A 19,057-nucleotide genomic window follows, 5' to 3' on the forward strand; every position below is an offset into this window, starting at 1 on the left:
CAGATTAAAGATGATGATGTGACAGGTGAGAAGAGGCCTCCTCCCAAAACCACATATAATACAAAAGTATAGTTAATACAACTAACCCTAAAAGATCAACAGGAAAGAAGACTGCCCCAAACTGCTTACACCTGGAGAAAAAACAAACCTCTAAAAGGGTAACATATGAAAGCCATGATCCAGAGGGACCCATGCTCTTCCTCCACCCCAGCTCACTGGCAGAAAGAAGAGAAATGGAGTAGGGATGGGTGGAGGCCAAGGACTGCTGAATGCCCAGCCCTGGAGATCTGCTGTGCTGTGGGAGCAAAAACCCACATTGCATGGTGCTCTGGTGATTAGTGGGTTGGAAAGCTAAGACAGGAGGAACACTTGGAGAGACTGAGATTCCAGCCACTTGTGGAAAATGGGGATCCACATCTGGCTGCTCTGGGACAAAAGAAAGGCAGGCAGTATGAGAGACTTCCTAACAGTGAGAGGACTACTAAAGGGGCAAGGATTGCACAGGGCTAGCTGCTCAGGAAAAAGGACAGGTAGACAAAATTGTCCAGGTACACTCTGCCCAGCAGGTTGGAAACTTTTCAGAAACTTCAGGCGCTACATCCCCCAGGCTGGCTACACAGCTCTGAGGCCTTCCACCATGATACGCAGCCTGAAGTACCTTCTGGAAAGCTGGCACTGGCTTGCAAAAGAGCTGATGCCCCTGCCCTGGTGTCAGTCCAGTCAGAGGGAAGCCCTGCCTACAGCAGCTACAAATGCAAAGCATACAGGGTTACACCTGTGTGTTTGGCCCACTGGTTTGGCTGTGGAGAGAGTCACAGTAGCCGGGAAGCAGGAAACAGCTCTTCCCAACACCCCAGTGACCAGCACCACTCCCCTGTGACCCCTGACTTCCCTCCATGGGCTAAGCATCTCCAGAGAGTAGACCTTCTGGGTATTAGAGGGTTCCACATACAAATATGAAACATTAAAGGGACCTGGTTCAACCCCAGATACCAAAAACACCAGAAAAAGAATGAAGTGAAAATGAACTGATCAACCTTCCTGAAAGACATTTTAAAAAGAAGTCATAAACATGCTTATAGAGGTACAGAAAAATATTCAAGAACTCAGGGACAAATTCAAGACAGGGATCCATTCATTATGGAATACAATGGGGGATTTAAAAGCAGATTAGATACAATGGAAGAGACAATAAATGAAAAAGAAAGTAGAGAAGAGGAATACAAAGAAGCTGAGGCACAGAAAAAAGGATCTTTAGGAATGAAAGAATATTGAGAGAACTGTGTGACCAATCCAAATGGAACAATATTTGTATTATAGGGGTACCAGAAGAAGAAGAGAGAGAAAAAGAGAAAGTATCTTTGAGGAGGTAATTGCTGAAAACTTCCCCAGTCTGGGGAAGAGGATAGTCTCTCAGGCCATGGAGGTGCACAGATCTCCCAACACAGGGGACCGAAGGAAGGCAACACCAAAACATATAATAATTAAAATGGCAAAGATCAAGGATAAGGACAGAGTATTAAAAGAAGGCACAGAGAGTAAAAAGATCATATACAAAGAAAAATAAATCAGGCTATCATCAGACTTCTCAGCTGAAACCTTACAGGCCAGAAGGGAGTGGCATGATATATTTAATGCAATGAAGCAGAAGCAAGAATACTCTACCTGGAAAGATTATCATTTAAAGTTGAAGGAGGGATTAGACAATTTCCAGAAAAGCAAAAGCTGAGAGAATTTACCTCCCACAAACTGTCTCTACAGTGTATTTTGGAGGGACTGCTGAGAAGATTAAAACAATATAATCAATGAAAGCAGGAGCTGGTTTTTTGAGAAAATAAGCAAAATAGATAAACCCCTAGCCAGACCTATCAAGAAAAAATAGAGAGTAAACATAAAGAGAATCAGAAATAAAAAGGAAAAATCACTACAGACACCACAGAAATACAAAGAATTCGGAGAGAATACTATGAAAAATTGTATGCTAACCAGCTGGATAACCTAGAAGAAATGGACAACATTTAAGAAAAGTACAACCTTCCATGGCTGACCCAGAGAGGAACAGAAAATCTGAACAGACCAATGACCTGCAGCAAAACTGAATTGGTAATCAAAATACTACCTAAGAATAAAACTTGTGCACTAGATGGCTTCACTGCTGAATTTTATCAAACATTTAGTGAAGACATAATACCCATCCTCCATAAAGTTTTCCAAAGAGTAGAAGAGGAGGGAATACTTCCACCCTATTCTATGAACCCAACATCACTCTAATACCAAAACTAGGCAAATACCCACAAAAAAGAAAATTAGAGACCAATACCCCTGTGAACCTAGGTGCAAAAATACTCAACAAAATCAAATTTAAAAATATATCAAACAGATCATCTATAATGATCAAATATGATTTATTCCATGGATGCAACGATGGTACAACATTCAAACATCAATGAGCATCATCCACCACATTGACAAAAACAAAGACAAAAACCACATGATCATCTCCATAGAAGCTGAAAAAGCATTCAACAACATTCAACATCCATTTATGGTAAAAAAACTGAACAAAATGAGTATAGAGGGCAAGTAACTCAACGTAATAAAGGCCATATATGACAAACCCAAAGCCAATATCATACTTAACAGTGGGAAGCTGAAAGCTTTTCCTCTAAGATCAGAAACAAGACAAGGATGCCCACTCTCCCCACTTTTATCCAACATAGTACTGGAGGTCCTAGCCATGGCAATCAGACAATGCAAAGAAATAAAAGTTATCCAGATTGGAAAAGAAGAAGTTAAACTGTCCCTGTTTGAGATGACATGATATTAGACATAAAAAACCCTAAAGAATCCACCCCTACACTACTAGAACTAATAACTGAATACAGCAAAGTGGGAGGATACAAAACTAATACAGAGAAATCTGTTGCATTCCTATTCACTAATGATTAACTAGCCAAAAGAGAAATCAGGAAAACAATTCCATTCACAATTGCATCAATAAGAATAAAATACCTAGGGATAAAACAAATGAAGGAAGTGAAAGACCTATATCCTGAAAACTACAAGACAGTCGAGAGAAAGAAGATACCAATAAATGGAAATAACATCCCTTGCTCATGGAAAGGAAGAATTAATACTGTCAAAATGGCTATCCTGCCTGAAGCAATCTACCAGTTCAATGCAATCCCTATCAAAATGCCAACAGCATTCTTCAATGAACTAGATCACATAGTTTTAAAATTCATATGGTATCATGGAAGACCCCAAAGCGATCATGAGAAGGAAGAATAAATCAGGTGGGGGATTATGCTCCCTGACTTCAAGCTCTACTGCAAAGACAATTTGGTACTGGCACAAGAACAGACCCATAGGCCAGTGGAACACACTAGGGATCCCAGATATAAACCAAGCATATATGGTCAATTACTGCCATGGACATACAGTGGGGAAACAACAGCATCTTCAACAACTGGTGTTGGCAAAACTGGACAGCTACATGCAAGAGAATGAAACTGGATTATTGTCTTACCCCATACACGAAAGTAAACTCAAAATGGATCAAAGACCTGAATGTAAGTCATGAAACCATAAAACTCTTAGAAGACAACATATGCAAAAATCTCTTGGACATAAACATGAGCAACTTTTTCCTGAACACATCTCTTTGGGCAAGGGAAACAAAAGCAAAAATGAACAAATGGGACTACATCAAGCTTCTGTATAGCAAAGGACACCATCAGCAGAACAAAAAGGCATAGGCATCCTACAGTATGGGAGAACATATTTGTAAATGACATATCTGACAAGTGATTAACATCCAAAATATGTAAAGAGCTTACATGCCTCAACACCCAAAAAGCAAATATCCTGATTAAAAAATGGGCACAGGATATGAACAGATGCTTCTCCAAAGAAGAAATTCAGATGGCCAACAGGCACTTGAAAAGATGCTTCACATCACTAATTTTAAAAGCACAATGAGATATCACCTCACACCAGTTAGTATGGCCAACATAGAAAAAACTATGAGCAATTACGGTGGCTAGGATATGGAGAAAGGGGATTCCTCCTACACTGCTGGTGGGAATGTAAACTAGTTCAACCATTGTGGATAGCAATATGGAGGTTCCTCCAAAAACTGAAAATAGAAATTCCGTTGAGCCTGGGAAATCCACTCCTAGGAATTTACTGAGAGAAAACAAGCTGTCAGATTCAAAAAGACATATGCACCCCTATGTTTATTGTAGCACTATTTACAATAGCCAAGATATGGAAGCAACCTAAGTGTCCACTAGTAGATGGATGGGTAAAGAAGAGGTGGTACATTTACACAATGGAATATTATTCAGCCATACAAAGGAAACAAATCCTACCATTTGAAACAACATGGATGGAGCTAGAGGGTATTATGCTCAGTGAAATAAGTCAGGGAGAGAAAGACAAATACCAAATGATTTCCCTCATTTGTGTAGTATAACAATAAAGCAAAACTGAAGGAATAAAACAGCAGCAGACTCATAAACTCCAAGAAGTGACTAGCAGTTGCCAAAGGAGAGGGGTGTGAGAGGGAGGTTGGAGAAGGGGATTGAGGCTATTATGATTAGCACACATGGTGTTGGGGGGATCATGGGGAAGACAGTGTAGCACAGAAAAGACATGTAGTGACTGTGGCATCTTACAACACTGATGGACAGTGACTGCAATGGGGTATTGAGGGGGACTCGATATGGGTGAATGTAGTAACCACATTGATTTTCATGTGAAACCTTCATAAGAGTGTATATCAATGATAACTTACTAAAAAAAGTCACTAAGTATTCTGTTCTAGGTCTTGGACACTGATTATCTGAGGAGTTTGATAAATCAGTTAGTATTTAATTTTGGTTTCAGAAATCATCATTCTCTGTGTACTTCTTGGACACCTTAAATTTATAGTAACATTTTTATATCAGAAGAATTGAAGAGCACTATAATATACAGAGAATGTTAAATTAAGAGGGATTAAGAGGGTTTCAGATAAAGATTTAGCCCATTTGTTTACTGCAAATAAGTATTCTACCATATGATAAAGGTGCATTTTTTAGGAGTTATGTGAAAACTTGTCTTCTAATTTCCTTGGTTTCCCATTCGTTTCAATTTATTTTGATCATCACAGTTGTCAAGTAAAGTGTAAACTTCTCAATAAATTTACACTATATCTTCAAATATGTCTGGCTAGTCCACCCTGAGGCATTTATAGCTACCCTGTTCACCCTTCCCTGCAAAAAAAGAATAATCACCCTCTCACAGTAATAGAGAATTTAGCAAAATAATTTATGGAATAAATGAATATTTGATTTTGAAATAATTTTGGTGAGAGAATGTAAAAATATTTAGAATCGTGTTTGGTGTACTTTCTTGAATAATTTGTAAAGTGGTAGATACTAACATGTTTAGGAAAGCAATTCATGAAACATGATGTGCAATATGATTTTAGATTTATTTTATATATTTATATCTATATCTATGCCTAGAAAAAATTAGGAAGGATATGCACCAAAATGTTAATATTGGTTACCACTGGCTGGTAAAATCATATAAGATTTTTCTTCTTTGTGTTTTTCTGTATTTCCTAAATGTTCTGCAATGAATACGTATAGTTCACCCTTGAATAACATAGGTTTGAACTGCACAGGCTCATTTATACACATATTGCTTTTCAATAAAGATCTTGGAAATGTTTTGAGAGATGGTTTTAAAGGTCATTTTCTTTTTTCTAGCTTTATTGTAAGAATACAGTATATAATTTACACAACATACAGAATATGTGTGAATATCTGCTCCTGTTGTTAGTAAGGCTTCCAGTCAGCAGCATGCTATTGGTAGTTAAGTTTTTGGGGAGTGAAAAGTTATATGAGGATTTTTTTGTCTATGTAGGGAGTCAACACCCCTAATCCCCACATTGTTTATGGCTCAACTATTGCATATATCATCAGAAATAAAATAATATTATACAGGGATTTAATATTTAACATTTTCATATTACTAAAAATACAAATTAAAAGTCAGGGATTAATTTGAAGATGAATGTATTACATTATTTAATATACAAGTCAAGCTAGATAAACGGTCATAACTTAATTACATTTGTTTTGTTTTATTGGGGGGGTCGGGAAGCATACTCCAGTATGGGGGGAAAAAGGTGCAAACACTGACCCTGTAAAAGATCAGCATTTTAAAGATGAGTTCCATTTTATTGGTTCTCTGAAATTCAAATAATAAGGATGCTGAGTAATACTTAACAACTTATTGGATATTCTTGTTTTGGTAATGATTATACTGATTTTATATTCTTAGGTGGGAGGAAGTATCCTTGCTAATGTGTATTAAACTGCTGCTTTGAAGCTTATCTGCTTAGCTAATTGGATCCATTTAAAAAATTTCCTATAGGCTAAACTGATGGCCAATGAGGAGAAAAAATTTAAGCAATGTCTTCAGGCTCAACAGAAGAAAGAACTGAATAGCTTTTTGAAGTCCCAGAAGAGAGAATACAAACTTCGAAAGGAACAGCTTAAGAAGGTATTTACTTTATAAAACTCTTCAAGCCACTTACCTGCTTACTGATTATATTCAATATTGATCTACTCATAGAACCATTAGCATAAGCCACTAACTATATATCGGTTTAAGTGAGGACTTTGATTATAACCTATTTTCAATGGCTGATATCTTCAGTTGAGTGGGATCTAAAAAGAGTGATCTCTTGAACATTTAAATTATTTTATGAAGCTATTATTTATAATAGCTTTCCTAAGCACTTACTGAGTAAATGAGTCACTAGAAATAAAAATACTTTAGCTGTGAAAAAGAGCCATACATTTCTTCCTTTAAAAGGCTCAGATTGCTTCGGGCTCAGATTGTAATAATTTGTTCTTATTCTGATTTTAACACAGAGTAAGGATAAGAGGCATTTCTGCTCATTCCATTTTCTTTAATAGGAAAGGATGCTAATTACGTCTTTATGGCTACATGATTTCATGTGTGTTTGCCCTTTATGTGCTGCTTTCTTGAACTTCTTTTTATTGCAGATGGACTCTAGCTTTGAGGAAAGCCATGGTTGTTCCAAGGCAACTTTTGAAAGAGGATTATTATTCAGGATAGTGGTCAGGACATGAAAATGATATGTGTCAGCTTTTGCATATTTATTATATTGCAGAGAATATAAATCAGCCATCTTTCCTAGGTCTAAGATGATTTTTCAGAGAATATTGACCTTATGGTTATTCACCTGTTATTCAAGAAAGAAACCAATTCTTTATTAGTTTTGTTGATAAGATACTCAAACACATAAATATAAAAAATCACATAAACTTGTGGTTCTCAACTTAAAGATGTCAATGAGAAGGCAGAGATAATACAGGCATATACACAAAGAATCATTTGGCTATGTTTTTCAAAATCTCTTGCCAAGGAAATTCCCCACCCACCAAGACTTCTCCAGTTACACTCCCTCTTACAAACTGATGGGCTGAAATTTTTAGCCCATGTAATAAATTATTAGCACAGAGATAAATTAACCTTGATGACATAACCATAATATCTTTGGTACAGTGCTTTTGTGTGTGTAGGAATTTGACCTATAATTAGATATATAAGTCTTATTAAGGACATATTGGTGGCACAAGGCCTTGCTGTATATACCCTGCCAAGTGAGATTCATTGATAAGATTTTTCTGACTCAAAAGAGTATAACCTGCTATGTATTCCCATTACTGTAATCTAAAAGCTAAACTCAATACTAGAACATGGAATTTGAAAAGATGGTAAATAGGATACCCAACTGTAAATAAATACCCAACAAAATGCAGTTCTATAGTTGTTTCTTAGTGAAATGAGGTTTTAGTTTTATAAATGCATGTGTTGGTTTAGATAATCCTTCAAGCATATAATTCATAGTCTAACTAATAAGCTCATTTTCTTTTAGAAGGTAGTTTTGTGTATTTGTGTGTGTGTGTGTGTGTGTGTGTGTGTGTGTTCATTTAGAATGGTTATTATTGGTATAGAGGAAGAGACATACTAGCATCTTGGTGGGTGGGGAGTTTCCTTGGCAAAAGATTTTGAAACATAGCCAAGTGAGTCTTTGTGTATATGCCTGTATTATCCCTGCCTTATCATTGACATCTGTAAGTTGAGAACTACAAGCTTATGTGTTTTTTATTTTTATGTGTTTGAATATCTTATTAATGAAAGTAATGAATAATTGGTTTCTTTCTTGAATAACAGATGAAGAACCATAAGGTTAATAGTCTCTGAAAAGTCATCTTTGACCTAGGAAAGATGGCTGATTTATATTCTCTACAAGGTTGATGCATTTTAGGTTGAAATATGCTAGTATTAATTAGCATCCTCGGGTTTGTATCATTGAACGTATTGTCAATATTCTCATCTTGTCCAGTATAAATGAATTTTTTGTAGGTAGTTTGTGAGATGATATTTAAAATACTGTAGAAAAACATTGGTCTTGCCTTGTGCAGTGGTTATAGTGCTGAATATTAAATCCATTCTAAAAGGTCTCTATTTTCCTATAGTTTTCTTGATTTTCCATTGAATTTCCAAAGTCTTTTATACTGAATCCATCCCTAACTTTGCCAAAAACTTAGCATTTCTATTGTTGAAAATCAAGAAGTGACACGTAACTATATTTTAACCTTGATTTTAATTCATGTGTGATTTTTACTTGAAAGCACTGCCTTCTTCCCCTTTTTGGGAGGGATTTAAAGAAAGATGTTTTACTTCATTCACCAATCATTGTGTGCTTTCAAAGCTACGAGCCATCATAAATATAGCTGTGCAAAGCTAAAAAGTATGCATGTTTTCTATATGTTTTCTCTTTTCTTGTCCTACTTCATGGATAACTCAAGAAACGTAAAAATACTGCCTACCTCCTTAAGGTCATAGCCCTGCCTGCCCAAGAGAGAGGGCACAAATTAAGTACTTTTACTGAAGATTACCAGCTACCAAATAATATATTCATGTAGTTAATTTTTATGTATTTTGAACTTAGTTGCTTTTTATCTTGCCAGGAGCTGAATGAAAGCCAGAGCACCCCAAGAAAAGAAAAACAGGAATGGCTTTCAAAGCAGATAGAGAACATACGGCATTTCCAAGCAGAGGAGAAGACTGATCTTCTTCAACATCAGAGACAGTACCTAGGGCTGCAGTGCCGTCTCTTCCAAAGAAAGATATTACTTGGGTGCTATGACTTGGAGCAGGACCTTGTCATGGAGGTATGTTTAAATGGCATGAAATCAGGATCTTCCTGAAAATATGTCAGTCACATCCCACCCTCAAGGCCTTAGAGCGCTTCTGCTTCCCTTTGCCTAAGTCCTTCTTCCCTGGAAACCCAACCCACATGGTTCACCTTCTCCCTCCCTTCATATCTCCTCAATTCTGATCACCAAATCCTTCCCTCTTCTTTAAATATTCTTGCACTCCTCTCTCTCTCTCTCTCACACACACACACACACACGTGCACACTTTTTATGGGGATCTTTCTCTCCCCAAGTAGAATGGAAATTATATGAAGTCCCAGGTTCTGTTCAGGGCTTTTATATCCAGTGGATAGATATATATCCAGGCCTTATACCTAGTGGCTGGCCCATAATAGGTATTCAATAAATATATTTTAAGTAAATATTTAATAAATGTTAAATCCATGAGTGAAAGAAGTATTAATTTTTAAATGTGAGAAAATTAATTGGATAATTTATGCCTTTTCATCCAAAATGGGTGCCATGAAGGTATATACTACCACTTAACATATTTTTATAATCATGAAATTTTTCATTGGGCATATGTAGAAACTTATGGCAATGAAAACAATGGTTCTCATTATCAGGTATACCTATGAGCAAAGATCAATTTATTTCCAAGAGTGGCTTAAAATAAACTTCAAATATAAGTTAATTATTCAAATTCACTAATAATTAAAGCAATTCAAATTAAAACAATTGAATCAATTCAATAAGATCAGTCTAAAAAATTGGTAAGTCCTAGTAGTGGCATGGAAAAGTGGGCAATGTTGGGAAGAATATAAATTGATACTGCCATTTTGGAGCATAATTCAGCAGCTTTTACAATTTAATTTGCATTTAACTTCTATCCATCAAATCCACTTCTCGAATTCAACCCTCAAGAAATAGTAACATATTTATATGGTGTATCATGTGTAGATGTTTATTGAAAATTTGTCATAAAGCAAAAAAATGGAACAACTATGGCATCACAAAGTAGAAGCTTACTATAAAACTTTAAGAAAAAGATCTGTATGTCCTGATCTGATCTGTATATTTGTCCATTATATTTTTAGGTAAAGAAAGCATATTATATGCCTATAATATATATTTTAATCCATTTTAAAACTGCATGTTTTTGTGCAATAGTTGTGTCACGATAGCATGGGGAAGGTTGGGAAACATATGCACCAAATGTTGGCCCCTGGAGAAAGGGCAGCAGAGGCTAAAGGGCCAAGTCTGACTTCCTTCTACAGAGAAAAAGAGAGAGAGTGTGTGTGAGTGTATGTGTGTGTGTTGTATATTTGATCTTTTTAAACTGAAAAAAATTGTTGTAACATTTATTGATCATGCGGTAGGTATTCTGAGAGCTTTCCACTTATGAATTCATTTATGCCTCACGTTAATTTTATGAAACAGCTATGTTATGGTCTCCATTTGAGAAGTGATGAAATTCAAGCACAGAGAGTTTAAGTAATTTGCCCAAAGACTCACTGCTTGTTGGTAGCAGAGCCAGGATTTAGAAAGCAGGCAGTCTGGCCCTAGAGTCTTGTGTTATTTTTTGTTTGTTTGCTTGTTTTTTAATTTTTTATTAAGGTATGATTGATATACACTCTTATGAAGGTTTCACATGAAAAAACAATGTGGTTACTACATTTACCCATATTATCAAGTCCCCACCCATACCCCAATGCAGTCACTGTCCATCAGTGCAGCAAGTTGCCAGAGATCCACTATGTCCCTTCTCTGTGATACACTGTTCTCCCTGTGATGCCCCGCACCATGTGTACTAAACATAATACTCCTCAGTCCCCTTCTCCCTCCCTCCCCACTCACCCTCCCACACCCCTCCCCTTTGGTAACCACCAGTTCATTCTTGGAGTCTCTGAGTCTGCTGCCATTTTGTTCCTTCAGTTTTGCTTCATTGTTATTAGAGTCTTGTGTTCTTAACCACTACACTAAACTGGGTATACTGCATGTAATAGAATTGAATGTATACACTGAAGAAATTCAAAGGATGACTTAGAAGTCCTCTTCAAATACAAAATTAGGAAACATAAATGAAAGAGAGTAGAAAGGACATTAAGTCTCTTGGGACAGATTTGATATGTCTTCAGCTTATTGGTAAAAATAGTATAAATAGCTAATGAACAGATAAGGAAATTATGCTACCAATCGCCCATTTTCTAAAGTTGCAGTAATAAAACTCTAATATTTACTGTGCAGCCAGTATTAAATCAGAGGATTACATCTATATCCTGGTTATTCTGTTTCTTAGGATTTTTGTCTCCTGGCATTGTACATCAGTAAATTATGCCTTTGTCTTTTGTTATGAATTAGGAATTAAATAAGAGGCAGACTGACAAGGTCTTGGAGCATGCGATGCTGCTTCGACATCATGAATCCACGCAAGAACTGGAGTTCCGCCAGCTCAACACAATGCAGAAGATGGGCTGTGAGCTGATTAGATTGCAGCAACAAGCCGAGCTCACTAACCAGCTGGAGCATAATAAACGGAGAGAACGAGAACTAAGGCGAAAGCATGTCATGGAGGTTCGACAACAGTCTAAGACTCTGAAGGTAACTCTAGCCTAAGCTTCTTGACAAAGGAGAACAGATAAATGGCATCATGTAAACACTAAAAGTCTAAGCCAGATGTCTGCCATAGAGAAATTGAATAAGCTTTTTTTCTTTTCATTTTAAGCATGTTTGGTTAGTTTTGATGTAGAGGGTCTGTAGCTACAGACTTCTGCTTATGTATTTCTCAGCAGAGTACCAAAAAATGGCCAGAACTTTTTCACTGCGGAAAGTGCCATAAATGAGATTCAAAATTCTTATTTTAAGTGTACCCAAATGTCCAATGTTGATACTACAACTATATATCAACATACTAACCTGTTGGCTTCTCTCTGTTGTTCCAAGTTTTATAGTTTAAGGATCTTATTTCCTCTGAATGTGATTTGTATCCAAAAGAGGCAGTAAGTTCTTGATTAGTACAGAAACCAGCGAATGAAAAATGCCTTTTTACCCCCTCTCCCTTCATTGTCTATACTCATCCTAAGAGGAATAGTGGAATTATCACATTGTTACTCCCATTCTTTCTGTGCTTGCTAGCATAGGTAAGACCAGGGCATGTGTAGTTGGAGTGTATTTTTTTAATTAGCACATCAGAGTGAAGCAAGTTATTATTATATGCCCTCTTGTAGACAAATAAGGAAAGACAAGTGTTGGTGATATACAATATCTAAGGACTTTAAATTTTGTATTTGCTTTGCATAGACAAATTTATTCATAGGACACAAAATTAAGAGGATGCCAAAGTGTATTTATTATAAAGTTAAAGGTTTCCCTCTCCTTGTCCTTTAAGCCACCTGGTCCAGCCCCCTCTACCAAAATCAACCAGAGTTAACAATTCCAAGGAATTTTCAAATTTTATAACATAATAAATATGTGAAGTATGATCACATGCATCCTAATAAACAAAAAACTGAAACAACTATGTATGTTGTCATCCATGGTAGTATCTCAATTAATCTGTACATGTCTGCACATTTTAAACTTTTATTTACATCCAATAAGGCCCAGATCCCACAGTATCTTCTTTACCCCCTTTTTCAAACTCTTTGACAATTTAACTATAGAACTATCAACACTTACCTGAATAACTGTCCTGAAGTGAAGTGAACTTCACTCACAGAGATAATCTGTGTCAAAATCAGAAGCTAAATCATTGGTATCTCTAATTCCTATTCAGCTCCATTCATACAGGTTGTTCTGAACAAAATACAAAGGCAAAGCTAAGATTCACCCTTTCCTTGTGAATCTAAGTAAAATGTTACTTTGCTGTATCTTCAAAACAGCTAATGAACATTGTTTACAGAGTGGCTCATATGTTGACTAAGCACATAAACATCATTAGTTAATGTTTATGAAAATCAGAATTCTTAATGATTTTCCAGATTTATTTTGTCTTTGTAGTAGCTACACAGTAGAGTTTCCCACCAAAAGATATTTAAAGCATGTCTATAAAATTAATTACAATTTTAAAGTGAGCAGCACCCAGAAGTAAATCAAACTGAAAGCTTGTTGGTTTTCTTTGGTCAGACCATAAATCTGATATTAAGTCATTTCTCTGGGGCTTGGAATAGGTCAGTTGTTTGCTGTTTAACCCTTCCTTTTTTTCCCTATTGTTGCAGCCTTCTCAGTTTGAAAGCTTGTACAGCACTAGTCTTATTCTCACAGATACTATTAAAAAATCAAGGGGAAAAATAATGTTTCACAATCATAGTCAGACCTTGGATAGAAAGCTTCCTTCTCGTGATACATAAGCTCAAGATTTTCCATAAAAGAAATTGTTCTGTTACTTTAGTGGGAAAGAAAATCACCATGTTCCTCTTAGTTGTATATATCTATCTACTTGCACAATTTGAACAAAACAGACTCTTTTTTTAAAAAAATTAAGGTATCATTGATAAACAATCTTATGAAGGCTTCACATGAGCAACATTGTGGTTTCAACATTCACTCATACTATCAATCCCTCCCACCCATTGCAGTCACTGTCCATCAGTGTAGTAAGACACTACAGAGTCATTACTTGTCTTCTCCGTGCTGTCCTGCCTTCCCCATGACCCATCTATATTGTGAGTGCTAATTATAGTGCCCTTTAATCCCCTTCTCCCTCCCTCCCCACCCACAATCCCCAATCCCTTCACTTTGGTAACCCTAGTCCCTTTGTGGATAAAACAGACTCTATTTTAACACCAGGTCATTTCATTTATGTAAGTAGCAGTTGCAATTTTTTTAGGTAAATTTTTATTTACTAAGTAATAGCTCAACTTCAATAGGGGCAACTATTTTAGCTTTCTCCAAGACTTTAAGGGAAATAGGAGGACTTCAGTGTGCACACTTAGATAAGCTGACAGTATTTGTAGACATTGGTCACCATTTCTGTGGAATGACTTGGGTAAACACCTATTGTCTATCTGCCATTTCTTTATCTGCCATCAGGTGATGTTTTTTCAGTATTAAGTGATTAAGAAACAACTGGAACATATTTATCCTGCTTTCACTTGAGTGAAACATTGAGGGATATAGTTTATTCTTGGTATAAGTATTAATCTTGTTGAAAAAAATTTTCAGGGCATTCCTTTTTGTCATTAGCTAGTGATATGGAGTGACTATAGTTTTCTTGGCAAAATATTTGAATATTTAAAAGTTTTTTAAAGAATGGAGTCTGTTACACAAAGTCAGAAGAGAATTCTAAATTTCATTGTTTCATTCCTAACTTGAGGAATTTTATTAACCAAGGGCAGTATTTAAGAGCAGTGCTAAGCCAACTAAACCAAGAGTTTGTCTTTCTAGCTAGACATTTCTTGACCCTTCACAGAATAAAGGTACATGACTATGACTTAGTACCTCAATTGGTGTAAAATGCAGAAAAGGATATATATTTGATTTTGTAGTATTGGAGCAAAGAGTGTGAACTAGTTCCTTTACATCCAATAAGGCCCAGATCCCACAGTATCTGGTCATACATGCATTTGCACACTGACTCAACCATTCAATATCTGGCAGTATATATATTGAGGGAAATAATTTTGACTATAGGTTCTACCTTTGTGTAGTAAATGAGTGTTGTTACTTGTAGGCTTGATGGGTATACATTATAAAATATATCTCATCTTACTTAGGTTTGTTAAAACTTGAGTTCATAGAATAATTAACCTGTGATTTAAAGCCAGAGTTATTCTGTTTCTGAACTCACATTATTTTATCTCAAAACTGTTTATGTAGTTCATGTCCGTTATCACTACAGCAAGAAGGGTTGTCGTCCCTTCCCTTGCCTCATCACTTTTCTTTGACCTTTGAAAGATTAGTTAACTTTCAGGTTTTTGCTCATGGTGCTGAAGAGTAAACCCTTATGAAGTAGTTTCTACCTAGTCCAGTATCTTAAGGAAAAGACAATTTTAATAACAATATCAGTCAGTTACTAGTATCCTACTGTTATGGGGTCCATCACAGACTATATTTACAGTTGAGATTGTCATTAAAAGAAATTGGAGCAAAATGTCTTAGATAAGGAACAGAGTAAATATACTTATTTTCTGCTTCAGAGATCTGATAAAATATTGTCTGGCCAGTAAAATTATTTTACATCTACTAAGTGCATGAAAAGAAGTATAATTTTCTGCCATCACTATACACAGTAATCAAAGGTAATTTTAATATTTACTCAGGTCACTAAATTAAAAACAAAATAAGTATTGCCTGAAGTCCTATGATAAATGAAGTTCTTGGTATTCTTATGTTTTAGAGTTTGTTATAAAATTGCATGGAATCCAATGGTTTGACCCAAGTGTAGAGGTACCTGCAACCTTATGATCTGAGTTTTTGTTTCTTCTTCTTTTCTATTCTAGCCTTTTCATGTAAGCATATGCTATACCAAATGCCATATGTTAAAAATTATATGTCTGTTTCTTTTCTTTACAGTCTAAAAAACTCCAAATCAAAAAGCAGTTCCAGGACACCTGCAAAATCCAAACCAGAAAGTACAAAGCTTTAAGAAATCACTTACGGGAGACTACCCCAAAGAGTGAGCGCAAAGCTGTTCTGAAACGGCTTAAGAGGGAGCATACCCGGAAGTTAGCCATCTTAGCTGAGCAGTGTGACCACAGCATTCGTGAAATGCTCTCCACTCAAGCTGTAAGTTTATTTTACTTAGGCAAAACAAATATAGCACCCCTTTCCTTCTACCACCTGAATAAAATCCCAACAATTAAAATATTAAGGTGGAAATGAAAACTCTGCTGCACCTTGGGAAATAGTGCTGCTGGTCCATATTCTTCTTGTTCTCAGCATTGCTTGGAAATATGCATGATGTATATATAATTCTCTTTGATACACTTGGACATGAGGTTCTACAAAGGCTCTCTGCTGGTGCCTTGCAGGGGTTTAGTACATACACCAACAGCATATCAAGATTGGAGAAGCAGCTTTGTTAAGCAGCGTTCGAAAAGTAGTACTTGATTGGGAATCCAGGTGGTTCCATTTGAGTGCAGATACAAAATATATTTGCTGTGTAAGTTTACAGACGTTTTCTTAATGGGCCAGATAGTAAATATTTTAGGCTTTGTGGGCCAGGAGGAAAAATTAAGGTTATTATGTGGGTACTTACATTGCCATTTAAAATGTGACCATTTCAGAATATAAAAACCATTCCTTATTAGTGGGCTGTTGTAAAACAAAAACGAAAAATCAGGTAGCTGTTCAGATTTGGTCCATAAGCTGTAGCATGCTTGTCCCTGTTCTATAGTTATTTCCATTGGAGAGAAAAGATTCAGAGTCTTATATCAGATTCTATATTTTTCTTTAAAAAATAATGATTATTTAGACATCATCCAAATAGCTAATGATAGCTTCATCCTGATAATGCCATCATTGCTGCTATGTTTTCCTTTTTCAGAGATGTTTACTCCAAGAAGTAAGAGAGAACAGCTGTGCCCCATAGGAGAGTAGTCTGTCTTAACTTACACCTCCTCCTTTCCAGAGGTCATGAAAAGATAGCTCACAGGAGAATAAGTCTGTTTTCTTTCTCTCTTTCAGCTGCGTTTGGATGAAGCACAGGAGGCAGAGTGCCAGGTTTTGAAAATGCAGCTGCAGCAGGAACTGGAGCTGCTGAATGCATATCAGAACAAAATCAAGCTGCAGGCTGAGGCACAACATGCTCAGGAGCTTCGGGAGCTTGAACAGAGGGTCTCCTACCGCAGGGCACGCTTAGAACAACAGGTATAAGTAATAGAAAAAAGTAATTGTGAGGGGGCAGAGCCAAATGGTGGCATGAGTAGAGCAGTGGAAATCTCCGCCCAAAACCATATATATATATTTTGGTATCATTAATATACAATTACATGAAGAACATTATGTTTACTAGGCTCCCCCCTTCACCGACTTCCCCCCCACATACCCCTTCACAGTCACTGTCCTGCAGCACAGTAAGATGCTGTAAAATCACTACTTGTCTTCTCTGTGTTGTAGAGCCCGTCCTGTACCCCCCCCACCACATTATACATGCTAATTGTAATGCCCCCTTTCTTTTCCCCACCCTTATCCCTCCCTTCCCACCCATCCTCCCCAGTTCCTTTCAATTTGGTAACTGTTAGTCCATTTGTGGGTTCTGTGATTCTGCTGCTGTTTTATTCCTTCAGTTTTTCTTTGTTCTTATACTTCACCTATGAGTGAAATCATTTGGTACTTGTCTTTCTCCACCTGGATTATTTCATTGAACATAATACCCTCTAGCTCCATCCATGTTGTTGCAAATGGTAGGATTTGTTTTCTTCTTATGGCTGAATAATATTCCATTGTGTATATGTACCACATCTTCTTTATCCATTCATCTACTGATGGACACTTAGGTTGCTTCCATTTCTTGGCTATTGTAAATAGTGCTGCGATAAACATATGGGTGCATCTGTCTTTTTCAAACTGGAGTGCTGCATTTTTAGGGTAAATTCCTAGAAGTGGAATTCCTGGGTCAAATGGTATTTTTATTTTGAGCATTCTGAGGAACCTCCATACTGCTTTCCACAATGGTTAAACTAATTTACATTCCCACCAGCACTGTAGGAGGGTTCGCCTTTCTCCACAACCTCATGAATATTTGTTGTTGTTTGTCTTTTAGATGGTGGCGATCCTTACTGGTGTGAGGTGATATCTTATTGTGGTTTTAATTTGCATTTCTCTGATGACAAGCTATGTGGAGCATCTTGTCATGTGTCTGTTGGCCATCTGAATTTCTTCTTTAGAGAACTGTCTATTCAGCTCCTCTGCCCATTTTTAATTGGATTATTTGCTTTTTGTTTGTTGAGGTGTGTGAGCTCTTCATATATTTTGGAAGTCAACCCCTTATCGGATCTGTCATTTATGAATATCTTCTCCCATACTGTAGGATACCTTTTTGATCTATTGATGGTGTCCTTTGCTGTACAGAAGGTTTTTAGCTTGATATAGATCCACATGTTCATTTTTGCTTTTGTTTCCCTTGCCTGGGGAGATATATACATGAAGAAGTTGCTAATGTTTATGTCCAAGAGATTTTTGCCTATGCTTTTTTCTAAGAGTTGTATGGTTTCATGATTTACATTCAGGTCTTTCATCCATTTTGAATTTACATTTGTGTATGGGGTTAGACAGTGATCCAATTTCATTCTCTTACATGTAGCTGTCCAGTTTATCCAGCACCATCTGTTGAAGAGACTGTCACTTCCCCATTGTATGTTCACGGCTCCTTTATCATTTATTAATTGACCGTATATGTTTGGGTCAATGTTTGGAGTCTCTATTCTGTTCCACTGGTCTGTGTCCCTGTTCTTGTGCCAGCACCAAATTGTCTTGATTACTGTGGCTTTGTAGCAGAGTTGAAGTTGGGGAGCAAGATCCCCCCCCCCAGTTTATTTTTCCTTCTCAGGATTGCTTTGGCTATTCGGGGTATTTGGTGGTTCCATATGAATTTTTGAACTATTTGTTCCAGTCAAAACCATATATATTATTGAAAATACAACAAATACTACTATTCCTAAAAGAGAGACCAGAAGACACAGGACAACAGCCAGACTACATCCACACTTGCGAGAACCTGGTGCCTCGCAAAGGGGGTAAGATACAAGATGCAGCCCGGTGGCACCCAAGCACCCCTCACCCCAGCTCCTGGCAGGAGAAGAGGAGTCTGACCAGGGAGGGAGAGGAAGTACAGGACTGCTAAATTGCCAGCCCCAGCCATCTGC

General features: G+C 36.8%; 1 protein-coding gene across 1 annotated transcript in view; it reads left to right on the top strand.

Moving 5' to 3' along the window:
• Positions 1-19,057, top strand: part of LOC140850308 (serine/threonine-protein kinase TAO1-like) — a 62,780-nt gene that overhangs the window by 32,591 nt on the left and 11,132 nt on the right. Inside the window, 5 exon segments of the mRNA XM_073240049.1 lie at positions 6,430-6,558; positions 9,063-9,266; positions 11,613-11,852; positions 15,765-15,977; positions 16,878-17,060. Coding sequence (XP_073096150.1) covers positions 6,430-6,558; positions 9,063-9,266; positions 11,613-11,852; positions 15,765-15,977; positions 16,878-17,060 — 969 coding nt within the window.

The sequence above is a fragment of the Manis javanica genome, chromosome 7 (assembly GCF_040802235.1).
Source record: "Manis javanica isolate MJ-LG chromosome 7, MJ_LKY, whole genome shotgun sequence".
Classification (NCBI taxonomy): Eukaryota; Metazoa; Chordata; class Mammalia; order Pholidota; family Manidae; genus Manis; species Manis javanica.